This window comes from Triticum dicoccoides, chromosome 3A (assembly GCF_002162155.2).
Source record: "Triticum dicoccoides isolate Atlit2015 ecotype Zavitan chromosome 3A, WEW_v2.0, whole genome shotgun sequence".
Taxonomy (NCBI): Eukaryota; Viridiplantae; Streptophyta; class Magnoliopsida; order Poales; family Poaceae; genus Triticum; species Triticum dicoccoides.
In genome coordinates this window covers 600,365,655-600,390,319 of record NC_041384.1, presented here as the reverse complement: position 1 = coordinate 600,390,319, position 24,665 = coordinate 600,365,655, and the positions used below count along the sequence as shown (strand labels likewise).

At 46.0% G+C, this 24,665-nt stretch overlaps 5 protein-coding genes across 6 annotated transcripts in view; 3 read left to right on the top strand and 2 right to left on the bottom strand.

The window, feature by feature from the left end:
* The window catches only part of LOC119269487 (coatomer subunit delta-3-like), a 7,023-nt gene extending 646 nt beyond the window's left edge, over positions 1-6,377 (top strand). Inside the window, exons 2-12 of one of the 2 annotated variants that reach the window (XM_037551324.1) lie at positions 1,005-1,064; positions 1,272-1,311; positions 1,733-1,956; positions 2,241-2,483; positions 2,605-2,728; positions 3,381-3,691; positions 4,132-4,318; positions 4,428-4,581; positions 5,099-5,161; positions 5,261-5,357; positions 6,029-6,377. In XM_037551324.1, coding sequence (XP_037407221.1) covers positions 1,062-1,064; positions 1,272-1,311; positions 1,733-1,956; positions 2,241-2,483; positions 2,605-2,728; positions 3,381-3,691; positions 4,132-4,318; positions 4,428-4,581; positions 5,099-5,161; positions 5,261-5,357; positions 6,029-6,115 — 1,533 coding nt within the window. In that variant the 5' untranslated portion in view covers positions 1,005-1,061 and the 3' untranslated portion in view covers positions 6,116-6,377. The remainder of the gene's footprint in view (positions 1-1,004; positions 1,065-1,271; positions 1,312-1,732; positions 1,957-2,240; positions 2,484-2,604; positions 2,729-3,380; positions 3,692-4,131; positions 4,319-4,427; positions 4,582-5,098; positions 5,162-5,260; positions 5,358-6,028) is intronic. The other variant, XM_037551325.1, reaches the window with a different exon arrangement.
* Positions 6,378-7,128: 751 nt separating this feature from the next.
* Positions 7,129-8,631, top strand: LOC119269488 (ATP-dependent Clp protease adapter protein CLPS2, chloroplastic-like). The gene is made up of 4 exons (XM_037551326.1): positions 7,129-7,555; positions 7,679-7,777; positions 7,888-7,997; positions 8,263-8,631. Exons 1-4 carry the CDS (start codon positions 7,339-7,341, stop codon positions 8,344-8,346), a joined length of 510 nt encoding a protein of 169 aa, XP_037407223.1. The 5' UTR covers positions 7,129-7,338; the 3' UTR covers positions 8,347-8,631.
* Positions 8,632-9,604: 973 nt separating this feature from the next.
* Positions 9,605-13,613, top strand: LOC119269484 (serine carboxypeptidase-like 27). Its single transcript, XM_037551322.1, has 9 exons — positions 9,605-10,726; positions 10,804-10,899; positions 11,015-11,107; positions 11,279-11,364; positions 11,442-11,702; positions 12,419-12,546; positions 12,633-12,728; positions 13,068-13,173; positions 13,269-13,613. Exons 1-9 carry the CDS (start codon positions 10,366-10,368, stop codon positions 13,410-13,412), a joined length of 1,371 nt encoding a protein of 456 aa, XP_037407219.1. The 5' UTR covers positions 9,605-10,365; the 3' UTR covers positions 13,413-13,613.
* Positions 13,614-13,925: 312 nt separating this feature from the next.
* On the bottom strand, positions 13,926-15,153 carry LOC119269485 (uncharacterized protein At4g08330, chloroplastic-like). Its single transcript, XM_037551323.1, has 2 exons — positions 14,795-15,153; positions 13,926-14,694 (listed from the first exon to the last, which is right to left on the bottom strand). The coding sequence occupies exons 1-2, from the start codon at positions 14,851-14,853 to the stop codon at positions 14,253-14,255; spliced, it is 501 nt and encodes a 166-aa protein (XP_037407220.1). The 5' UTR covers positions 14,854-15,153; the 3' UTR covers positions 13,926-14,252.
* Positions 15,154-15,446: 293 nt separating this feature from the next.
* Positions 15,447-19,583, bottom strand: LOC119269483. Its single transcript, XM_037551321.1, has 3 exons — positions 19,294-19,583; positions 18,862-19,201; positions 15,447-15,714 (listed from the first exon to the last, which is right to left on the bottom strand). The coding sequence occupies exons 1-3, from the start codon at positions 19,452-19,454 to the stop codon at positions 15,649-15,651; spliced, it is 567 nt and encodes a 188-aa protein (XP_037407218.1). The 5' UTR covers positions 19,455-19,583; the 3' UTR covers positions 15,447-15,648.
* Between the last annotated feature and the right edge of the window lie 5,082 nt (positions 19,584-24,665).

Below are 24,665 nucleotides of genomic sequence, written 5' to 3'. Positions count from 1 at the left end.
GGTTTGCTCTGCTCTGCCTCTCGGCGGACACCTCGGGGCGCGCCAGGATCCGACTGATCACGAGTGGTGCCCCCTACGCGCTTACCAACCTTCTCGCCCGCGTTCCCAGATCCGTGAATATGTAAAATCCGTTTTCGCGAGGCATTGTTCGTGTCTAATTGTTCGTGAATCTGTGATCAGTTTGGGTTCAGACGGTCGGTGCGTGGAGCGGCTGCAGCTTGCGGTTAACAGTTCGGATCTGTAGTAAACTCCAATAGCGGCTCACAGTTAGTGGTGTTAGTAATAGTTGGGTTCTCAGATGGCTCGTGCGTAGAGTGCAACTGTGCGAGGATTGTGCGGGCTGACGAGTTTGAAGATGTCAATTCGGTTCTGGGATGGCAATCCAGATGTCAAATTAGCCGTTGCCATATAAGTAGTCTGCCGGGCCTATGTACAATATGCTCAACTTGTTCGGATAGTTTAGCTCGTGGGTCTTAGATTTTTTATTTCACGTGATCTGATGTTGTTTGAGTAGGGATATCTGATCATAGTGTTCAATCTGACAATCTGCATCTGCATCACAGTGAATGCTTTAGGATAGTGTTATTTTAACTGACGTCTACCGGTCACCTACTTATGTGGACATTGTACTTTTGAAATTCATAAAATATGGTATTGGTCTGGGAAAATATGTCTGAATTCACTATTCATAATGATTACCTTCATGTAGATGTCCCCTTGTCTTTCTGTTTTTGCACTTTACTTATGGCTGTCTTGTGATTTGTTGTCAAATGCACCTTTATCTCATTAATATATATTGACATACTGTATTTGTTCTGTCACGAGCAAAACTTAAGTGGCAGAATATTCTGTGAAATCCTATTTGATATGTGCATAAAACATTTATTTCTTGGCCATACTCTTTGTATACGATTGGCTGTAGATTTGCAGTTCTCACTGCTTTCAAGTTTCAACTATCTTGCATGCCTTGTTTCTGTGAGAAATAATTAGCCTCTCTCTTTCAGTTCTATAACCTGTCAACTTGGCTTTGATAATTCCTCGGATTGACGGAACCACTGAAAATGGTAACGACTGATTGTTTCTAATTGTTGTCCTGCAACGTTTTACTGTTTTATTCCCAATATATATTATAAACTTAGTTACCTCTCGACATTCAGACACGCATCACAATGAAATACTGTGCTTTATTTTAGTTCATTAATTCTAAGTAGTAATATTTTTTCCCTAGTACTACTCAGAAGAAATGACTGTTTCTTTCTATATGCACTCAGGTGGTTCTGGCAGCTTCTATAATATCAAAGTCTGGAAAGGGTGAGTGTGTTTGAAATTCCGCAGTTACTAAATTCCTTCTATTGAACCATGAGTTGGTTACGAGATCTTATGGGATTCAGCTCTAGCCTACCCCAACTTGTTTGGGATTTAAGGCTTTGTTGTTGTTCTTGTTGTACTAAAGTCCTTCTATTGATTCTCGTATGAGATATATCCTCTTTTTATAATGTTTTCAAGAAAAAACGAAAATGCAGCCTAACCTTAGTAGCTGTAGGCATATATTAAAATCTGTCATCCATTGGTATATGGATGAGTAGAGTTGTTTAAAACAGCAGCTCTGAAAAGGCCTTTCTGCTTCAGTGTTGTTCAGTAAATCTACGATTTATGTTTTTCTTAGTGTATGTTTGTATCTACAGCTCTATACTATATATGATATGATATTGTTTATTTACTTGAACCGCAGCACTTGCTTCAAGGCAATATGTTGACATGTCTCGGATAAGGATCGAGGGACTGCTTGCAGCATTCCCAAAGTTGGTTGGAACTGGAAAGCAACATACTTATGTTGAGACAGAAAATGTTCGTTATGTTTATCAACCAATTGAAGAGCTGTATCTGCTACTCATCACAAATAAGCAGAGCAACATCCTTGAAGATCTGGACACACTGAGGCTGCTCTCCAAAATGGTATCCTACTTTCAATCATGTTATATTTCTGTTGTCAAAAGTTAGGTTGTTGCAATTTTAAAAAGTAAAGATTGTGCCAAAAAAAGAAAAGAAGAAGATGTAGCTAACTCGAAAACACACACACTAAATGCTAGCAACTCGACATCAAACTTATTGGAACAAAAATCAACTCAATGATCATGTCAGTAGACTATTACCATCTGTTTTTTTCTTCTTAAAACCTAGTTATATAATTGGTTTTTATTGAATCAATGTTGCAATGGTTTCCTTGAACATCTATAAAGGTACCTGAATACTCCCCTTCTTTGGACGAAGAGGGTGTCTGCAAGGCCGCGTTCCAACTTATATTTGCTTTTGACGAAGCCATTTCTCTTGGAAACAAGGAAAATGTAACTGTTCCACAAATTAAACAATATTGTGAAATGGAGAGCCATGAAGAGAAGCTGCACAAGCTGATCATGCAAAGCAAGATAAATGACACTAACGATCTCATGAGGAGAAAAGTTACTGAGATTGAGAAAAACAAGGTTTGTCCTACATATTACTCGAACAAGAAACATGTTCTTAGTTTAGGCGTCACAAGGGATATCCACCCCTATTACTAGCCCCCCATGTAGACCTAACAATCTTTTTTGCTGGACTGTGCAGATTGACAGAGGCAAGACTGGGGAAGGATTTGCTCCGACAAGAACTCCGAATAACTTTAATGACATGAACATTAGAGGTGGTCCAGGGTCAGAGATTAATCCTATATTTACTGACAAGACAAGAGGTTTGTACTTAGAAAAATGCATGTTGCGTGGAAACAGAAACCTATGTATTAGTAACATATTTGTTCTCTTTTACCACTGATGTTAATATTTGTAGTATCGTATACTTGCAGTAAATTTGTGCATAAATAATTGATGGTGTATTGGATGGAATTCTGGACGAACACAGTATCATATGCTTACATTCCCCTAGGACACTTCCAATATGGATCATCCGTGGATTCATGATAATTATTAGCCGGTTCTCATTATGCTTTACCCTATTCATTTTATCAGGCATTTGCAATCGGTTCTATTCAAGTAGACTAAGTCCCTAGCATTGAGTATATTTACTTTTGCAGTAGGTGACTTGTTCATGAATTAAAAGATGTAACTATCTGTCGTGTCAGCAAGTAAATTATCATCTTAGTTTGAAAGCTATGACTTGTTCTGATTCACAACCAATTAACAAGGAAAAAGTAGAGCAGTTGCAAGAAAGAAATATCTTCTTTCACACATTTCACACAATTTGCTGAGACTTGCATGACTTCAAACAGTAAAGCTTTCTTTTATGGTGATGTGTGGTTAGAGGAGAGAGATGAGGCAATCAACGTGTGAGTATGGATTTGGCTTTGTGGCTATTATTTGTGTTAACTGCTAGGTGCATTTATACAGGGCGATCATCTGCTCCTTCTCCTGCTCCTATTAAAATGCCTGGTGCAATGAAATTAAGTAAAGCACACAAGCCAAATCAGTTCCTGGAGTCTTTGAAAGCTGAAGGAGAAGTTATTCTGGAGGATACTCAACTAAGCACAATTCAGTCAAGGTCATCATCATCTATTCTACCAAGTGATCCTATCACAGTGACCATTGAAGAGAAATTGAATGTCACAGTTAAAAGGGATGGCGGAGTTAATAATTTTGATGTTCAAGGAACCCTTGCTCTCCAAGTTCTTAATGACACTGATGGTTATATCCAGTTGCAGGTCATTTTCTATGTCCGAGTTCTGGATCTTTACATTCTCATACGACTCATTCACTTGGAACATTCAGACTATTAAGCAATGCAATCTGTTAATTCAGTTTTAATATGAATTTGCATAAAGCTTCTGTTCATGTGTATTTATATTAGTGAGTCACACTGTTTTGTACAGTCCTCAATATCCATTGATGCGACTAATGAAATGGTCTTTTAGATCACTCATAGCACATAATAACCAAACTTCCATATATAACTCACTACTGTCCTATCTTACACTATGAATTTTTGAGACGGAAAAGTGATCACAATTTTGTTTAGTACATGCTACTGTAGCAACATGAGTAGGAGTTGCTTGCCTGCAAGCACTGCTTTTTTGGTTAACAGCACGTTTGAAATTACTTCAATTTTAATTTGGAGATACAATTTTTCCTGCATTTGGTACAGATTGAGAACCAAGATGCACCTGGACTTAGCTTCAGGACGCACCCTAATATTGACAAACAGCTGTTCAACGGCCAGAAAATTGTTGGGGCAAGAGATCCAACAAGGCCTTTCCCCAGTGGTCAAAATGAAACACCCCTGGTGAAATGGAGAATCGAGGGGTTGAATGAGTCTTCTCTGCCATTGACAGGTATACTGCAACTGTTTGCTTTTAGTAGCTTGCTGGTTTGTACTTGCATAACCTGTTTTTGCCAATTCCAGTGGTTTGTACTTGCGTAACCTGCTTTTGCCAATTCCAGTCAGTTGCTGGCCTTCAACATCTGGAAATACAACTGTTGTGAACATTGAATATGAAGCTTCAGACATGTTTGATTTGCACAATGTTATCGTCTCTATCCCTCTGCCCGCACTTAGGGATGCTCCAAGTGTAAAGCAGATAGATGGAGAATGGAGGTAATGTTCTAACTTCCTCATCTTCTCTTAAATACCCTGCTAAAATGTGCCCAGCATGTGCACAGACCAAGAAACACTAAATGTGGGACAAATTTCCATGTACACACACTTGTTAAATGACATGCTACAACCACTCCCAGAACATATTAAGGGCATAGAGTGGAAATATGGCAATAACTATGCTCTTGGTCCACACAAGACTCACTGTGAAGACACCTGAGTCTGAGGACACTTTATAGTCAAACGGAGTAGTAATTTGATGTATATTTAGGCTGTATTTAACATGGCTCAGTATTTCATTTTTATGTACCACGGAGTGTAATAAATTAAGCAGCTTTAAAAACAAGTGATTAAATTTATTCCACATTAAAAAAATGATTTACTCGGATGATAATTTCTCCAGGTCACCTATCCATTTCATTCCTCTTTAAAATAGTTTCTTTATGCAAGTTTCTCCGGATTGTCCATCTAGTTAGTTATTACCTGCACTCATGGTCTTGTGTCTTTATTTATCCAGGTATGACTCAAGAAACTCTGTGTTGGAATGGTCTGTTATGCTTATCGATCAATCCAACCGAAGGTACATGAAGTATATTTTCTCAGTAGTGTTACTTCTATCATGCAGTTTGTTCCCATGGTGTTGATAACACTTGTCTTCTATTTATTTTTTCATTTGCAGTGGTTCCATGGAGTTCTCTGTTCCCGCTGCTGATCCATCGACATTTTTTCCCATCTCTGTTGGATTTTCTGCATCAAATACATTTAGTAACGTGAAGGTTTGTTATATTACTTGTTTACATGCATGCTTTGCATCTTCCCCTGCTTTGCTCTAGTGACTCCAGAACTATGGACACAGATAAGCATAATGCTATATTGAGAATAACATATTGTATTTGAGTGGAATTTGCATGGTTGTCTTGCTGTATCACATCATTTGACTTGCATTAAGGCTTGGTTGAATATTCATTGTCTCTACAGTAAGTACAACGGCACAGAATTTTCCAGTACAATGTTAGACAGTGAACAGTCTACCTGTGTAGAGTTTGTATGTTTTGCTTTCTTGCCTCTTCCTTTCCATGTGTCAAGCAGTAGGATGTCCTCTTACTGGCTTTTATGTTATTTTGATCTACTCTGTTTTGCAATTAATTTTTTCAGCCACATTTCAAATTTCTTTATGTCCACCCTTGCCTCGTCATTTCTTTAGGAGCAGCAGTTCGGAAAAAGAATAAACCAAATAAAGTTTATAGTAGGTCTCTAGTCGTAAACTGATGCTGGAAGCATTTTATTTATGGGCTTTGTGATATTTCTTACTGTTTACTCGATGACACTGCACCACATCGTTCCAGAAATGCTATTCTGCTTGCGCCGAGTTAATCCATTTGTCTAGGTTCGATGTTTCTCCTTGAATCTGTAATTCTTATTGTCTCCTGCAAATTTCTGGTTTCAGGTTACTGCCATCCTTCCATTGCAGGGAGGTAGTTCAAAATATTCACAGCAGGTTCGGCTGGTCACTGTTAACTATCAAGTGGTCTGATGTCGTTTGTTCTGGTCAAGTGATTGCGCATATCTGGAGTATATAGGAATTTTTTGGTTTTTGTTCATGAACTCGTTGAGCCGTTTGAGACTTTCGGCTCAAGAATTTCATGGGATATAGAGGATAAAAAGCTGGTATACGGAAATCCATTTTTGTACTTTATATTGTAAAAAAATGGTGCATCGAACGCTGTGTTCTTCGTGCCCACAGACAGTATATGGAAATATATATGACACTCTAGTCGCCCAGTTTTCTGCTGTTACTACGTTGTTGGATATCATCCACTAATATGTTTTCTAAATGCGTGTTTTTTTTGTGGTCGCTTGTACTCCTAGTTGGTATTCTTTCATCTTTTCTTTGAGTCTTATTACTTTCACCTTCAGTCGAATCTATCCGATTGCTTAGGGTCTCTTTGATTTAAAGAATTTTCATAGGATGTTTGAAGGATTAGAATCCGTAGGAATTTTTCCTACGTTGATCGTTTGATTCGTAGGATTGAATCCTGTAGGATTATTTCTTTTACAAGAATTCTAACATCCACTCCAACCTCTTGAAAGAAATCCTTTATTTTTTCCGTGACACAATCAAACAAACTTAAATCCTATAGGGACACAATCAAACAAACTTAAATCCTATAGGATCCAATGGGCATGTCATTCCATTCCTGCGTTTTCCCTATTTCTGTGTTTTTGCGATCTTATGAATCAAAGAGGCCCTTAAGACGCACACGTGCAATTTTCTTGTGGTCGGTTCTGGATCCTTACCGGCGTCTGGGTTTGTATTGTTTCTGGAACGTTCCAGCAAGACCCGTTTGCTGGCGATGGCCAGAAGACAAGATGTGGTCGTTGCCGGCCAACTTAGATGTGTGGCGAGATCTGGGCCGTCAGAACTCTGGATTGTTCCAGATGCGCGTTGTAATGCGCACAGTTGTAGCGGTACCTCTTCGTTTCGATTAAGACAGCGCTGTGTTTACCGCTGGATTATTTGTGCTCTGTATGGTTGAGGAGAGAGTAAGAATTCATCACGAATTGCAAAGGTGAACATTTGTTGCCACTTTTCTTTGCCGAACCCTGAATAAATTGCTCCATCGACCGTCACTCAGGTCAGGTCACGCACGCTCTCTCCAAGTCTCCATTCCTGTCCTGTGTTGCCCGTCTCGTCTCCCTTGCACGATCTGACACGAAATTCTCGTCTCTGCCAAACACAACCATACATACGTTTCCATGGCGATCAGCAGCAGAGCAGCAGCCTGTGCCGCGCTCGCCTTCCCGAGCACCGCCGCCGCCGCCGCGCCACCCTCGAGCGTCTCCGTGAACCGGAGAGCTCGGCCGAGGAAGGCGTTGGCAGCCGTGGCGCGCGCGACCAGCGCTGGCGGCGCGGTGCTGGACCCGCCGGCCTTCGACCAGTCCCAGCTCGACACCCTCCCCCCAGCACAAGAAGGTGCGCATTCAGCAACGCCGAACCAAAACCAAAACCAAAACCAAATTGATATTGATATTGAGCTCTCCATTTCTGATGCTCGGTGCGCTGATATTGATAATGGCGTTGTGTCATTGCATGCAGGAGGAGACACGGGGAGGCTCAAGGACCGCAAGGGCACCGGCAGCGGCGACAGCTACAAGGTGCTGCTCCTGGACGACCCGCGCCACACCGAGAAGCACGGTACGTATCCTTTTCTTCTTCTTCTCCTGCAATGTTTTCTGATGTCTCGATGGACTCATGGTTGGCCGCCGTCTTTACCACCGTGCGTGTGCGTGTGCTGTGATGTGCAGTGGAGACGGCGCTGCCGCAGGTGGTGCCGTCCGTGACCCCCGAGGCGGCGCGGCAGCTCTTCCACGAGTCCCGCCAGAAAGGCGCCGCGCTCGTCATCGTCGCCGTCAAGGTACGTACATACACGCATGCCCGCACTGCTTTCATTTAGCTCATTCAGTCAATCAATAGCTAGCGCCCCGTTTTAAATTTCTGTTGAGCCAACACCAACCTACTACAGTCCACTACAGCTCCAAGACTTGGAGGACACTCCCTAACTTTTCCCTTTTCTCCTACTGTACATGTTATGAGTAGGCCATGGCTAGAATAGATATACTACTAGTGACTTTTTGGAGTATTTTAATTTAAGAGATACTGCTCTCATGATGGCTGAACAGGAGCATGCCGAGTTCTACGCGCAGATGATGGTCCGCCACGGGCTCCGATCCGCCATCGAGCCCGAATCCGACATGGCAGCTTAACCTACCGGTGTTTCCAGGGACGGTGCACCCGGCCATTTTCGGCGCTGGGTTTTGGAGGGCCGACGCATTTCATCCAGCAGTACCGGAGGGAATTCCTTTTTTCTCATGCGACCAGCTAGCAGCAGCAGCAGCAGTGTCAGCGTGCATTGCGCAACCTCTCAGAATGTAATCATGTTTTTTTATTTGCAAATGAGAATGTAATCATCATGTACTAACAGTAAGTGAAACCAACGAGATTCGGATGAGTGGTTCTGCGAACAAACCGATTCCATTGGTTTTGCAGCGCATTTTTCTTTCTACTCCCTTCGTTCCTAAATATTTGTCTTTCTAGAGATTTCAACAAGTGACGGAGCAAAATGAATGAATCTACATTATAAAATATGTCTATATACATCTGTATGTGTTAGTTCATTTGTAATCTCTAAGAGGACAAATATTTAGGAACGGACGAAGTAGATAGTAGTAGTAGTACGTCATTTCGGGTCTGCGAGCCAGAGCGTCGAAATGGTTCAGCCAGCGTACCGCGCCACACACCCCGACGCCGTAGCATGCATTTTTTTTCTGGATATCTGGCATGTCGACACGTCGGGAGTCGGGACCAGGACCAGAGGTTCGCATAGGGCCTGCGCGCACGCAGGCGGCATCATTCCGCTCCGTAGCGACACGCATACGCACGGCAAGCCCCACCACACGAGTTCATTCGTTCGTTCGGGCAGAGCTCAACGTGAGATACGTACTACTCAAAAAAAGGGTTCCAATTTCCAAATGGAAGTGCATTCTGTATGCGTGTAAGAAGCAAACATGGCGCTTTCGTGTTCCCCGAAGCAATCTCTCTCTGCTTTCTTTTCTTTCCCCGTGCGTGCTGCGCTGCAATCATGCGGCAGTCAGCAGGTTTTTAATCCCATTCTCCTTTCTAGCAGCAGCTCAGCTCCTTCGGGTCGTCAACCGGCCAGTTTACCCACCAGCGGGCCTCAGGCTCGCCATGTCCCGTGTATGCTGAGCGCATCGGGAACCATGGCTAGCCAGCACAGGTCACCCGCGGTGGTTCGGCCGCCCCTTTCGTCCACAGCGCGCGCGAGCAGGACGTACGGGACGCCGCTAGCTGCCGCGGCGCACAGCGGGCAGATGCGCGCCGCGAATTATTATTTTGGCGCTGCCCCGCTAGCTCCCGCCACTGCCAGTCTAGTCTCGCCACCACCCCACGTTTCCCTCCCAGGCTCCAGCCCCATGTGCCCCATCGCAGCCTCATCTTCTTCCTCCCACCCCCGTCTCATTCACACACCCACGCTCGCCGCCACGCACTATACTATTGCGCTGCTGCCGACACGGCACCCCGAGCAGATACCGCGGTGCCAGCCAGCCGCAGCCGATCTGCAGCACCGCACCTAATTTAGTCTCGCAAGTCACCCAGCCCAGCCCAGCCCAGCCCAGCCAAGTACACGATCCGATCCTCCTCCCTTTTCCCTCCTCCGCCACCCTGAGCTGCGCTGCCCCCCGCCGCAGCTCAATCATCGCGCCTCCAAGCGGAAAATCTCGGCACATTTTGCGCCTCCTGTACTTGCTTCCCTGTACCCACCGTGGGGGCGGGCGCGCTGGTCAGAGGAGTCGAATGAGAAGGGAATGTGACGAGAAGAGATCGGCTGTCCTCTCCATCTCCATTTCTTTAGTGCTTCCGTCCAGGGGACCCAGCGGAGCCATGGCCCCTCTGAGCTGAGCTAGCTGTCATGGCGTAAGGATCAGAAATCAAATCCCCTGCTGCTGCTGCTGAAATCCATGCAAGCAACCCGGTCTCCTTCCCTCGTGGTGGCCCTCAGTATCTTATGCAGTAGCTCCTCCCCTCCTCCTATCGGCAGCAGCAGTGCTGGTGGTGGTGCCAGTCGCAGCACGAGCTACTGTTGCGTACTGCGCAAGTGCAAGCAAGCTCAAGCTCCACTCTACCCGCCTCTTCCACTCCACCGCCACCACCCGGTGTGCCACACTCCAGCTCCACCCACTGGAGCTTGCTCCGCCTAGCCACCGATGGCTCGCGGGCTCGCGGCTCTGCTGCTGCTGGTGATAGCGGCGTCGGTGTCATTGGCGGCCGCCGCCCCGGCCGACCAGGAGGGCGACCGGATCCGGGAGCTCCCGGGGCAGCCGCCCGACGTCGGCTTCTCGCAGTACTCGGGCTACGTCACCGTCAACCAGGCCCGCGGCCGCGCGCTCTTCTACTGGCTCGTCGAGGCGGCGCCGGCGGCCGGGCCCATCGCGCCGCTCGTCCTCTGGCTCAACGGCGGGCCCGGCTGCTCCTCCGTCGGCTACGGCGCCTCCGAGGAGGTCGGCCCCTTCCGCATCCGCCCCGACGGCAAGACGCTCTACCTCAACAAGAATTCATGGAACAAGGGTGCGTAGCCGTCTTCTTCTTCAGCTGCTTGAGCTTCAGTCAGCAGCGTCACATTTACACATGGTGTTTGATTGCAGCGGCCAATTTGCTCTTCTTGGAGTCGCCGGCCGGCGTGGGCTTCTCCTACTCCAACACGTCCATGGATCTGTACACGGCGGGAGACGCCAAGACAGGTAACTGATGGAAGATTCATCGCCATTTTCGTTCGAGCTTTCCGGTGACACTGATTCTTTGGAATTTTGATGCCAACTTCCTGTCCTTTGCCTCTATTTTTGTCTTGTCTTGTAGCACTGGATGCCTACGCTTTTCTGGTGAACTGGCTGGAGAGATTCCCTCAGTACAAGTACAGGGAGTTCTACATTGCTGGAGAGAGCTATGCAGGTATTATACTTTTGTAATCCAGGAATGTTGCAAAATTTTCACAGGAAATAGTTCAATTCTAGCAGGAATTGGTGAAAACTCATCTTCCAAATGGGGCCTAATTTGAATTTTCTGTTCTGATTCTTTGCTTGATGGAAGACTGATTTTTATTTTTATTTTTGAAAATTTCAGGGCATTATGTTCCCCAGCTGGCCAAGCTCATATTCGAAAAGAACAATGGCACTGCCAATCCAATAATTAACCTCAAAGGATTTGTGGTAAACATTTGAAATCCATGTTTTGCTTGTAAAAGTTCCAATATACTCCCGAAAACTTACTATTCCTGAAAATTAAGGTGGGGAATGCGGTTACGGATGACTACAATGACTATCTTGGCACATTTGAGTACTGGTGGAGTCATGGCCTGATCTCTGACAGCACTTACCACAATTTGAAGAAGACATGCTTGTTTGATTCCTCAGAGCACCCTTCCCCTGAATGTGTCAAGAACCTGAACCTGGCTAGTTCCGAAGAAGGCAACATTGACCCTTATAGCCTGTATACAAAGCCCTGCAATAGCTCAGCCTCTCTCAAACTTGGCCTGGGAGGACGCTATGTAAGTACTTTGTTTCTAAAAAATTTATAACTGTCTAGAACTTTTAAATTTCCCGTTCTTACATTGAAAATACACTGGACTATGGATTCTATGGGCAGGCAGAAGTGCAATGTCAATAACAAAATGCTGGTTAAACATCAGCCCAACAGGGTAGATGCTAAACTGGGTAGACGAACTGAATTGATTTAATATCAGCCCAATAGGTTGACCGCCATTTTAGACTGAATAAGGAGCAATGTAGTTCAGCTCAGTGTAGTTCTCTGCTGAGGAGGGTCCAATTGGTCCAATATATAGAAACCAAATGTCTGATAAATTGAAGTAATGGGTGCAATCAATAAATTGTCTGTTGAGGAAATTTATATTTTGGCGATTACGTTCGATCAGGTGGTTTTGCGTTTTTTAGAAGGTTCTGTTTTGTGTGTTGTACAGAGTGCATGCACTTCCATGCAACTGTGGCATTTAACACTGCTTGAATTTCGATAGTGGTACCAAGTATTTTAGATCAGATATACATGAATGCTGACATGAAACGTGATGCTTATTCAATTTGCTACAGTAATTTGCATTGCCTTAGAACTATTTGTTTGATTTCTGATTCTTATTTATCTACCTAGGATTGTTATTTTCACTTGATTGAATAGATGTATGTCGTAGAACTAGATATTCTTTGATTGTATTGTTCGTCTATATATTTAAGCTGATGATACTTTTTACAGCCTTGGTTGTCCAGAGCTTATGATCCTTGCACCGAAAGATATTCAAATATATACTACAATCTGCCAGAAGTGCAGGCGGCGTTACACGCTAACACAACTGGAATTAAATACCCTTGGAAAACTTGCAGGTTTAAATCGTTTTAGCTGAAAAATACACCTTAAAGTTCTGTTCCTTTCTTAAGCATATATATACTCATTTGCCTATTTATTGCAGTGATATTGTCGGATCGTATTGGGCGGATTCCCCCAGATCTATGCTTCCTATCTACCATGAGTTAATTGCAGCAGGTATCAAGATATGGGTATTCAGGTAAGTGCCAGAAGGCCCAGCACTTGCTTGTTTCAGATTTCTTATATTCCTCATGACCGAGTATATGTTTTTGTCAGTTTAACACGGAGTCCAACTTGTTTCTGGGTTAGGGAATTATTTTTGTGTGTTCTGCATGGCTGACTGCAGTATCTAACTACCACTTTATATTGATATTGGCTTGTCTGTATAGATCTTCTCCATACATTTTTAGTATTGCCCCTTAAGGGAAGGAACAAAAATATCACATTCTGAAATGATTTCTAGCTGCTGCAAAACAATCTGTTTGTATAATGTTGACCTCATGGATAATGACTGACCATGCATTTTACCTTTCTGCAGTGGGGATACAGATGCTGTTGTTCCTGTAACCGCAACAAGATATTCCATAAGCGCTTTGAAGCTGCCAACGCTGATGAATTGGTACCCTTGGTATGACCATGGAAAGGTGGGTTCACTGAAATGGCTATTCACTAAATCGAGAAAATTCTGTCCCAGAAAGACCAGTTTCGATCTATATCAATAATCCTCTTTGTTTTGCAGGTTGGAGGTTGGAGTCAAGTTTACAAAGGACTAACCCTCGTTACCGTAGCAGGCGCAGGGCATGAGGTACCTCTGCACCGGCCTCGACAAGCACTAATACTATTCAGACACTTCTTGAAGGACACACCGATGCCTACTCAATAGCCACTTGAAGCAGAAAATGATAGTGTAAACTACAAAAATCATATTCACCGTTTTTCACATTCTTTTTTTGTTTGATTTGATCATCACAACATTTTATTCAGTTATCTCTATTGAAAATGTATGTATCTTAGATAATAGGGGAAACTGACATTTGTACTACTGCAGCTAAAAGAGCTCCTTGTATATGATATAGTGATTATTTGAGAAGTATAATTTCCAGATTTACTCACTGCATAGAAAGAAAATACTCCATCCGTCCCATAATGTAAGACGTTTTTCAAGCTTGTTTAACTTGCAAAAACGTCTTACATTGTGGGACGGAGGGAGTAACTGGCATTTTGCATATACAAATTCTTGGATCAGAAAAATGGTGTTTCTCACCATGTAATCCAACTTACTAACTGAGGTGCTACTTGCATGGACTTACCTGGAGCCTTGACTGCAAACCTTAATGTTGTGCTCCAATTCGGAATTCGCAGCGAGTTGGCTGCATACAAGAACTGATGGTGATAATAAACATAACAATGCTCCATCACATGAATTCATCTTGTCACCAGCTTATGGAATCAGTGATGACAAACTGAAATATATTTATCTGTGGATAATCAAAACAGAACCCATAATTTAGATATCAAGAGAGCAAAAACCCACACAGAAAGCTAGAATTAAGCCATTGACAAATACTAGGTGGCTCAAAATTGCAACCATGGCTCACTCCATTACCAGGACACAAAAACTATAGCAGGATCAACTTACACACATCAAGCTCTCGGGTCGTCTTCCACTATGAACAAAGGAACAAAATTCAGCAGCGGTGTGTCATATCAATATCATATCATATCATAGAGAGAAGGGATCGGCAGGAGGAGGATCGTCCGTCGAGGGCTGCAGCGCGCCGATCCTGATCAGGTAGTTCCTCCTTCTGGACGCGCCGACATCACCGCCCGGGCTCGTCCGCAGGTCGTCGTCGTCGTCGTCCGAGCCGCCGCACGCGGAGAGGCCGGCGGGGTCCTCGTCCTCCTCGTCGACCTCGTAGGCGGCGCCGATGCGGCCGCCGCACTTGCCGCAGAGCAGGCGCGACCTCCGCCGGAAGAGGCGCCAGGTCCAGGGGCGGAGGCGGGGCGCGCAGGTGACCTCGTCGGCCTGCGTGAAGCGCGTCTCGTCGACGGCGACGAAGGCCACGATGCCCTTCTTCCTGATCTGCTTGCCGTACTTGGAGCCGATGTTGGCCGTGTTCCGCGCCGCCGAGCTCAGGTTCAGCGCGTAGCCGCAGTACCCGCAGCTGCCGCCGGCGAACCAGGAGGAACCGGAGGGGTCAATGAACCCGTCGCCGGCGGAGAAATGGAAGCGTCGACGGAAGTGGAAGTGGAAGCGGAAGGTACCTGTAGGTGACGTCCTGGATGGAGGAGTAGCAGCTGTCGATGGAGTTGGACCTCACCATATGGACGAACGACGGTCGGCGGCGGCGGCGCTGGAGCTCTTGGCCGGAGTCGGGGAGCGTTCCGCTTTGCGCGTGGCCGGCCGGAGTGGGGGAGGGATCGTGGAGCGAGTGGGGACTAAAAAGAGCGGTTGCTTGCTGGTGGCGAGCTGATCGGGCCGAGCCGACGGACGGGGAGTACTAGTAGTACTAGCAGCACTTTGTCGTCCGGCGCCCCCCGTCGCGCCACCTCGCGCCGTGCGCCCAATATAAAGTCCTCGCTAATTAATCGGGGGCGCCGGGTAATCGGCATGGGTGCTTTGCTCTGCTCTGCTGACCATTGCGGGCGCGCCAACTATCGCCGGACGGACGGGCGGACGTGGATGCCGACGGGGCCTGCACCCACCGTCGGAGTGGACGCGCCGGAGCGCGCCATGTGTCGCGCGCCGGGAGGGCCCGGGCCCGGCGGCGGCCCCGCATTCACGCCGGCCTCCGTGCCCATGTGCACGGCGCGGCCGGCTGCCGCTCGCTCGCTGGGGCATGGCCGGCGCGGCACGGTATTATGATGCTTGTCAGCAGCAACAGCGACTCAAATAAGGGTACGCCCAGGGAGCGGCTGACGCGTACTACGTAATAAGTACGTATACAAATGGCTTGCAGTACGTAGCAGTACATTATTGCGAGTACATACATACATACATACATACATACACACTGGAAGTTCATGACGCAGAGGGACAGACGTGGCACGAACAGCGTCCGCGAGGCACACGCTGCGCTGGGCTTTATGCGCCCAGGTCGCGACGTGCGGCGCCTCACTCACTCCTCGATCACAAAGGTCACGCCGTCCTGCTTCTTGAAGTAGTACGTGGTGCGATCCACGTCCTGCAGATTCCACAAGTATGGTCAGATCAGATGATAAAAGTTACACTTTTTTTTTGTGAGGATGCGTATAATTGGTACACCCTCTGTTCCTGAATACCCTTAACACAAGGCGTTTTTGCAGTTCGATTTACATAAACTGCACGAACGTCTTGTATTTAGGAACAGAGGTAGCAAAGTAAGATAAGATGTGATGCGATGATCAGCTACATGGACGAACCAACCGATTTTAGTGCCAACAATTTGAGTTCGGCCTGAATGATGGTACCCGGTCGAGTTGTTTTAGATTGGGTGCGCGGCATTTCTTCCATTAGGAAAATCTTGATGGAGTACATCAGACTTTCAGCTCTACTTACAGACTATTTAATCTAGGACAGAACAGGGCAGGACGGAACGGGTTGGTTTCCAACTTCAGTAGATGAGTGATGCACTTCTACAATACTTCTATCAGGCTTTCGACTCACTACCAAGGTAAGGTAGGCTGGTAGTTTTCCAACTGCAGCTTACAAAAGTTTACTTAAGATAAGAAAGGATGAATGCACCACTGTGCATAGCAGTAGCACATGGACAGCGTACAAAATTGCAAACTCGTCATGAACCGTCTGACAAACTCTATGAAACTGAAATTTAGGTAACGCGGTAGTGCAAAGTGTGAAAATACACAAATGTCCGTATATCATAACTAAACTGCCTCATGAAACTTGTGAAAATGGAGGCGGCAACCTCAGTATTGTCAGCAGAAACATAGAAGGTCCTTCAAACGAAACCGTTATGTTAGTATTGTGGTTTCCCTCACATTTCCGAATTAAGGTCGCTGCTATTAAGTCCAGTTTTATAACTAGTAAACAAGGACACTGCAACTGCAAAGCTGGACAAAACTACCTCGGATTTGTTAGAAGCCAGATAGAACAACTGTTTTCCAGACAAACTAAATGCAGTAATGAACTTATAATAGTGCAATGGCATGGCAGTATGGCACTCACATTGCTGTTGCTCAGCTCCAGGTTAAAGTAACACATTTTTATAATTTCATAATTTCACATCCTAAAGAGACGAGATACGAAACTTGACTTGATGTGTATAACAAACTTCTGGTAAGGGAGATGTAATCAACTACGTGGCCGAATTCTTTTTGATACAACATACTGGGCTTCTTGATCTAAACTCTAAAGGATACCCGAGCCCGTGACCTCATGGTCACAAGGCAACAGCTCTACCGCTGCGCCAAGGCTCCCCTTCGTGCACAACATTTCTTCCATTAAAAAATTCTGGATGGAGTACATCGGGCTTTCAACTTTACTTTAGACTATTCAATCTAGGATAGGTTGGTTTCCAACTCCAGCGGATGAATGATGCACTTCTATATAAGATAATAATGCAGCAGCAATAGTTTTTATAGGCTTCCGACTCTACAACCAATAGCAGTACAAGGAAGGCTTGCGGTTTTCCAACTCCAGATCACAAAAGTTTACTTAAGACAGGATGAATGCCACTGTAGATAGCACATGGACTTGTAAGTGCAATAGCCTAATAGGTACTACCATAAAATTGCAAACTCATCATGAACTGTCTGACAAACTTTCTGAAATTCAGAATTAGGTAACATGTCAAAAAGTGTAAAAAATGCACAAATGTTCATATATCATAAGTTCATAACTAAGGCCCTGTTCGGATCCTCTCCGCTCCACAACTGCAGCTCCCTGAGCGGAGGGAGCGCCAGCACAATTGCTGTGAGCGACCGAAACTGAGCTCCTCGCGAGGAGCGGAGTTACGAGACTGGAGAGGTTCCGAACAGGCAGTAAATTGCCTCATGAAACTTCTGAAAATGGAGGCAGCAACTTCAGTATTGTCTACAGTAGCATAAAAGCTACTTCAAAAGAAAATCTTATCTTAGTATTGTGGTTTCGCTCAAGTCTCCTAATTAAGGTCGGTGCTATTAAGTTCAGTTTTATAACTAACAACGACACTGCAACTGCAAAGCTAGACAAAACTACCTCAGATTTTATTAGAAGCCAGATGGAACGGTTGTTGTCCAGACGAACTAAATGCAGTAAAGAACTTATAATAGTGCAATGATATGGCAGTACGGCACTCACATTAGTGTCGCTCAGCTCCAGGTTAATGTAACATAGTTTTATAACTTCACACCCTAAAGAGACGATGAGATGATAAACTTAGAGTTGATGTGTATGATTAAATTCTTGTAAGGGAGATCTGGAGATGCAATCAACTACATGGCCGAATTCTTTGCAATATACTGGGTTTGATCTAAAGACTCAAGGATATCTGAGCTCTTTTTTTTTTTAGATTGGGTGCACGACATTTCTTCCATTAGAAAAATCAGGATGGAGTACATCAGGCTTTCAACTCTACTTAGATTAGGTTGGTTTCCAACTCCAGCGGATGAATGATGCACTTCTATAAGATAATAATGCAGCAGCAATAGTTTTAATAGGCTTCCGACTCTACAACCAATAGCAGTATAAGAAAGGTTGGCGGTTTTCCAAGTCCAGCTCAAAATAGTTCACTTAAGACAGGGTGAATGTACCACTGTGGGTAGCAGTAGCACATGGACTAAGTGAATGCTTTATAATAGAAATGCGTACATAATTGTGAACTCGTCAAGAACTGTCTGACAAACTCTCTGAAATTAGTACTAAAACTTTAGGTGACGTGCTTGTGTGCAAAGTGTGAAAAAATGCACAAAAAATCGTGTAGTATTATAAACTGTCTCATGAAATTTCTGAAAATTGAGGCAGCAACTTCAGTATTGTCTACAGTAGTACTCCCTCCGTAAACTAATATAAGAGCGTTTAGATTATTATTTTACTGATCTAAACACTCTTATATTGGGAGTACCGTAGAAGCTACTCTGTACTTCCAAAGGAGCTCTTATCTTGGTGTTGTGATTTCTCTTGCATTTCAAAATTAAGACCGGTGATATGTCAGGCTCTACTGCTCTAAGACACACGAAACAAATAAGTTCAGTTTTATTCCAACCAACAATGACACTGCAACTGCAAAGCTAGGCAAAACTTCCTAGAATTAAATTAGAAGCCAGATGGAATGATTGTTCCCCAGATGCACTAAATGCAGTAATAATAACGAACTAGTAGTACAGTAATAGCGCAATGACATAGGAGCACTCACATTGGTGTCGCTGAGCTCCAGGTTATAGAAATCCAGGGCGTCTGCCTTGAAGAGCGGCCCGGCGTGCCAGGTCCCGGCGTGCAGCTTGAGGAACTTGGCACCGGGGACCCGGAAGACGCGGACCTCGGACGGATCCGGAGGCAGATAGTAGTGCCCGGCGGGCGACTGCACGGGAGCCCTGCCACCATCCTGGCCACCGTGCTCGTCCACGACGGAAGGCTTGGCCACGCCGAGGTACCAGTCCTGGCCGCCGATGGAGCCCAGGCACTGCGTGACGCTGGCATGGTGGGTGATGGTCGAGAACCTGAGCGGCCTGCTCTCCAATCTCATGATGTAGAACCTGCGGGGGGACAAACATTCAGAATCTTTGATCTTGTCCGGTACAGAGTAGAAGAGGATGATTGGTTGGTAATAGGATGTGGAGAATCGAACCTAGGGATGCCGCGGTTGAGGTCGAGCTGGGCGTCGTGGGGGCCGAACTGGTCGCCGTCGGGGGAGGCGGCGATGACCTGCCCGAAGGGCGCGAAGGACTCCGGCGTGGCCTCCACCGGCCGCAGCGTCACCACCCTCGGCTCCTCCCGTTTGGTTTCCATCGTCCGCGCCGACGACGAGGCGGCTTTGACTTAGGCGCGCACGGCTGTGCCGCGCTTGCTGTTGGTGAGAGGAGGTTGAGGGGGAGGGGAAGGAGCAGTGGCCGTGCTGCGGCGGCAGAAGGGCAAAAGGCACAAATTTGAGGCGAAACTACTCCTTTCATCCGGAAAAATTTATCCTTCTCTCAAATAAATGTATCTAACACTAATTGATGCTAGATACAACCATTTGAGGGACAATTTTTTTAGACAAAGAGACTATTTCACAAACTAAACTATTTTTAAAAATATTTCATCCAACTGACCCATAATATGGGGCGTCTGACAGTAAGTCGATGTATTCTATTATGCAGTGTCTAACATTAAGACACCACATCTGTGCAGCGCCTAGTTGTAAGAAGTTACACATTAAAATTCAGCGCCTTACTGTTGAACGCTGCACAAAAAAATTAACAGTGTGAAATATTTAAAAAATAGTTTAGTTTACGAAATATTTTCGCCTCAAATTAGTCAATTTCGCCGACAGAAATAGTCGTGGCGGCACGCACGGCGTAGGAGGCCCAGCGCCTCCATCCCCAGAACGTTTTCCCGTGACCGGAACCGAAGCGTGCACGGTGTGGTGCATCGGCGTCCATCCCCAAAACGTTTTCCCGTGACCGGAACCGAAGCGTGCACGGTGCGGTGCATTGCAGTGTTTTTTTTATAGTTTTGCTAAAGTACATGTAGATGTGCCATAAGTATTCCACATCTAAATCATATGTCATTGATCTTACATTAAGATTCGTGTGAATATTTCTTTTCTTTTTTCTTTTTCTCTTTATGCTTGATTCACTCATTTAGATGTGTAATAACTAGAGTATATCTAGATGTGCCCTAGACACACCTTTTTTTTAACACAGTACAGACGCAAGCGCTCATATATATACACGCATACACTCACCTTATAAATACACACATTCTATCCCTATGAGCATCTTCGAAAGACTGAGCTGACATATCATCTAGGGCGTGTTTGGTTGCCTGCATAGGCCTCGACCAGGCCCGCGCGGGAAAAGATCTGCCTATTTGGTAGCCCACATACACTATTGGGTCTGCATCGCACGCTTCTTAAAGCACCTTTGGGCCTGGTTCACTGGGAACGCACGAATCGGCAGTTTCTCCAGGGCCAGGCCCGAGCGGTGCACGTGGGGCGGCGGCGGCTGCACGCGCGCGGCCACGCTCGAGAAGCCGCATTGCTTCCCGAAGTGCCGGCGGTTATTAGCCTCACCTCTCCCTCTCCCCACTCTTCCCCACTCTCGCAACTCTCACTGGCGGCGACGGATCAGGGCAGAGGAAGAAGACCACCGGACTCCATCACCGGCGGCGACGGTGTTAGGGAACGTAGAAATAATTCAATTTTTTTCCTACGTGTCACCAAGATCAATCTAGGAGATACTGGCAACAAGAGAAAGGGAGGTGTATCTTCATACCCTTGAAGATCGCAATGCGGAAGCATTACAAGAACGCGGTTGGTGGAGTCGTACAGGCAGCAATTCAGATCGCGGTCGATTCCGATCTAAGCACCGAACAACGGCGCCTCCGCGTTCAACACACGTACAGCCCGAGGACGTCTCCTCCTTCTTGATCCATCAAGGGGAGAGGAGAAGTTGAGGGAGAACTCCGACAGCATGACGGTGTGGTGGTGATGAAGCTCGTGGTTCTCCGGCAGGGCTTCGCCAAGCGCTACGGAGGAGGAAGTGCAGGAGAGGGGGAGGGGCTGCGCCAGGGGAAGGGTGCGGTTGACCTCTCTCTCCCTCACTATATATAGGGGGAAGGGGGTGGAGGAGGTGCCCTAGGGTTCCCTAGGGGAGGGGCGACGGCCACAGGGGAAACCCTAGATGCGTTTGGGCGCCCCCACCCCTAGGAAACTTGCCCCCCAAGCCGAGAGGGGTGGCTGCCCTAGGGGAGGCGCCCCCACCTCTCCAAGTTACGTGAGATGGGGTGGGAGGGGCGCTCAGCCCCTTAGTGGGCTGATGTGCCCCCTCCCCTTGGCCCATAAGGCCCCCCCAACGCTTGCTGGGGCCTCCGAAACCCCTTTCGGACACGCTGGTCGTCACCCGGTACCTCCAAAACAATTCCGGATTTCAATATCCTTCGTCCAATATATCGATCTTCACCTCCGGACCATTCCGAAACTCCTCGTCACGTCCGGGATCTCATCCGGGACTCCGAACAACCTTCGGTAACCACATACTATTTCCCATAACAACTCTAGCGTCACCGAACCTTAAGTGTGTAGACCCTACGGGTTCGGGAACCATGCAGACATGACCGAGACATCTCTCCGGCCAATAACCAATAGCGGGATATGGATACCCATATTGGCTCCCACATGTTCCACGATGATCTCATCGGATGAACCACGATGTCGGGGATTCAATCAATCCCGTATACAATTCCCTTTGTCCATCGGTATGTTACTTGCCCAAGATTCGATCGTCGGTATCCCAATACCTAGTTCAATCTCGTTACCGGCAAGTCTCTTTACTCGTTCCGTAACGCATGATCATGTGGCTAACTCCTTAGTCACATTGAGCTCATTATGATGATGCATTGCCGAGTGGGCCCAGAGATACCTCTCGGTCATACGGAGTGACAAATCCCAGACTTGATTCGTGCCAACCCAACAGACACTTTCGGAGATACCTGTAGTGCACCTTTATAGCCACCCAGTTATGTTGTGACGTTTGGTACACCCAAAGCATTCCTACGGTATCCGAGAGTTACACAATCTCATGGTCTAAGAAAATGATACTTGACATTAGAAAAGCTTTAGCAAACGAACTACACGATCTTGTGCTACGCTTAAGATTGGGTCTTGTACATCACATCATTCTCCTAATGATGTGATCCCGTTATCAATGACATCCAATGTTCATGGTCAGGAAACCATGACCATCTATTGATCAACGAGCTAGTCAACTAGAGGCTTACTAGGGACATATTACGATCTATGTATTCACACATGTATTACGGTTTCCGGTTAATACAATTATAGCATGAACAATAGACAATTATCATGAACAAGGAAATATAATAATAACCATTTTATTATTGCCTCTAGGGCATATTTCCAAAAGTCTCCCACTTGCACTAGAGTCAATAATCTAGTTCACATCGCCATGTGATTAACACTCATAGTTCACCTCACCATGTGACTAATACCCAAAGAGTTTACTAGAGTCAATAATCTAGTTCACATCACCATGTGATTAACACTCAATGAGTTCTAGGGTTTGACCATGTTATGCTTATGAGAGAGGTTTTAGTCAAGGGGTCCGCAACATTCAGATCCGTGTGTTCTTCGCAAATCTCGATTTCATATTGTAGATGTTGCTACTATGCTCCACTTGGAGCTATTCCAAATGGTTGCTCCACTATATGTATCTGGTTTGCTACTTAGAGTCATCCGGATAGGTGTTAAAGCTTGCATCGACGTAACCCTTTACGCCGAACTCTTTATCACCTCCATAAATGAGAAACATTTCCTTATTCCTAAGGACAATTTTGACCGATGTCCAATGATCCACTCCTAGATCACTCTTGTACCCCCTTGCCAGACACGTGGCAAGGCACATCGCGGTACAAGCATGGCATATTGTATAGAGCCTATGGCTAAGGCATAGGGGATGACTTTCGTCCTTTCTCTTTCTTCTGCCGTGGTCGAGCATCAAGTCTTAACTTCACACCTTGCAACTCAGGCAAGAACTCCTTCTTTGATTGATCCATCTTGAACTCCTTCAAGATCATGTTAAGGTATGTGCTCTGTGAAAGTCTTATTAGGCGTCTTGATCTATATCTATAGATCTTGATACCCAATATGTAAGCAGTTTTACACAGGTCTTCCTTTGAAAAACTCAATTCAAACAACCCTTTATGCTTTTTAGAAATTATACATCATTTTCGATCAACAATATGTCATCCATATATACCTATCAGAAATGTTGTAGTGCTCCCACTCACTTTCTTGCAAATACAAGTTTCTTGCAAACTTTGTATAAAACACAAATGCTTTGATCACCTCATCAAAGCGTATGTTCCAACTCCGAGATGCTTGCTCCAGTCCATAGAAGGATTGCTAGAGTTTGCATACCTTTTAGCATCCTTAGGATCGACAAAAACATTTTGGTTGCATCACATACAACATTTACTCACGGAAACCGTCAAGGAAACTTTGTTTCGACATCTGTCGGTGTCAAAACCGGCGGATCTCGGGTAGGGGGTCCCGAACTGTGCGTCTAAGGCGGATGGTAACAGGAGGCAGGGGACACGATGTTTACCCAGGTTCGAACCCTCTTGATGGAGGTAATACCCTACGTCCTGCTTGATTGTTCTTGATGATATGAGTATTACAAGAGTTGATCTACCACGAGATCGTAGAGGCTAAACACTAGAAGCTAGCCTATGGTATGATTGTATGTTGTCCTATGGACTAAACCCTCCGGTTTATATAGACACCGGAGGGGGCTAGGGTTACACAGAGTCAGTTACAAGGGAGGAGATCTACATATCTGTATTGCCTAGCTTGCCTTCCACGCCAAGGAGGGTCCCATCCGGACACGGGACGAAGTCTTCAATCTTGTATCTTCATAGTCCAACAGTCCGGCCAAAGGATATAGTCCGGCTGTCCGGAGACCCCCTAATCCAGGACTCCCTCAGTAGCCCCTGAACCAGGCCTCAATGACGATGAGTCCAACGCGCAGTATTGTCTTCGGCATTGCAAGGCAGGTTCCTTCTCCGAATACTCCATGGAAGATTTGTTGGGATCTACGGTAGGGTGCGTTGACTGCAAATTAAAATTTCCTATGCGCAGAACAACCAAGAACATGCTACGGGAGATGGATCACAGTTCGTTACCACTAGACACGCAGTGCCGTGTAGCGGAAGAAGAGTTGGGGTAGCACGTCCGCATGGATCATCTCCTCCTTGTCCGATCTCCCTCGTACAACCGATGGTCGGTTCCCACGTACAGGTTCGCCGGAGCGGCGGAAGTGCATCGCCTCTAACGGTATCCACGCATGCAGGAGGAACATCGTGCGGCAGACTGCTAGGTCCGATCACACAACCGGCGGCGAGTGGAGGTGTCTATTCGCAACACATGCAAACCCTAGTGACAGCACCGAAGCGATCAACCCCCGTGAGTGTGCCGCACCTCCACTATATATATAGGCGTCC

What these genes read in the sequence shown, in the direction of transcription:
- LOC119269488 (XM_037551326.1), top strand. Translation starts at nt 7,339, where the DNA reads ATGGCGATCAGCAGCAGAGCAGCAGCCTGTGCCGCGCTCGCCTTCCCG. An exon ending in CCTCCCCCCAGCACAAGAAG is followed by an intron (nt 7,556 to 7,678) that starts GTGCGCATTCAG and finishes CATTGCATGCAG; the next exon opens with GAGGAGACACGGGGAGGCTC. An exon ending in TCGTCATCGTCGCCGTCAAG is followed by an intron (nt 7,998 to 8,262) that starts GTACGTACATAC and finishes ATGGCTGAACAG; the next exon opens with GAGCATGCCGAGTTCTACGC.
- LOC119269484 (XM_037551322.1), top strand. Translation starts at nt 10,366, where the DNA reads ATGGCTCGCGGGCTCGCGGCTCTGCTGCTGCTGGTGATAGCGGCGTCG. An exon ending in CAAGAATTCATGGAACAAGG is followed by an intron (nt 10,727 to 10,803) that starts GTGCGTAGCCGT and finishes GTTTGATTGCAG; the next exon opens with CGGCCAATTTGCTCTTCTTG. An exon ending in CTTGGTATGACCATGGAAAG is followed by an intron (nt 13,174 to 13,268) that starts GTGGGTTCACTG and finishes TTTGTTTTGCAG; the next exon opens with GTTGGAGGTTGGAGTCAAGT.
- LOC119269485 (XM_037551323.1), bottom strand. Translation starts at nt 14,853, where the DNA reads ATGGTGAGGTCCAACTCCATCGACAGCTGCTACTCCTCCATCCAGGAC. An exon ending in ATCCAGGACGTCACCTACAG is followed by an intron (nt 14,695 to 14,794) that starts GTACCTTCCGCT and finishes CGCCGGCGGCAG; the next exon opens with CTGCGGGTACTGCGGCTACG.
- LOC119269483 (XM_037551321.1), bottom strand. Translation starts at nt 19,454, where the DNA reads ATGGAAACCAAACGGGAGGAGCCGAGGGTGGTGACGCTGCGGCCGGTG. An exon ending in CTCAACCGCGGCATCCCTAG is followed by an intron (nt 19,202 to 19,293) that starts GTTCGATTCTCC and finishes GTCCCCCCGCAG; the next exon opens with GTTCTACATCATGAGATTGG. An exon ending in TGGAGCTCAGCGACACCAAT is followed by an intron (nt 15,715 to 18,861) that starts GTGAGTGCTCCT and finishes TGGAATCTGCAG; the next exon opens with GACGTGGATCGCACCACGTA.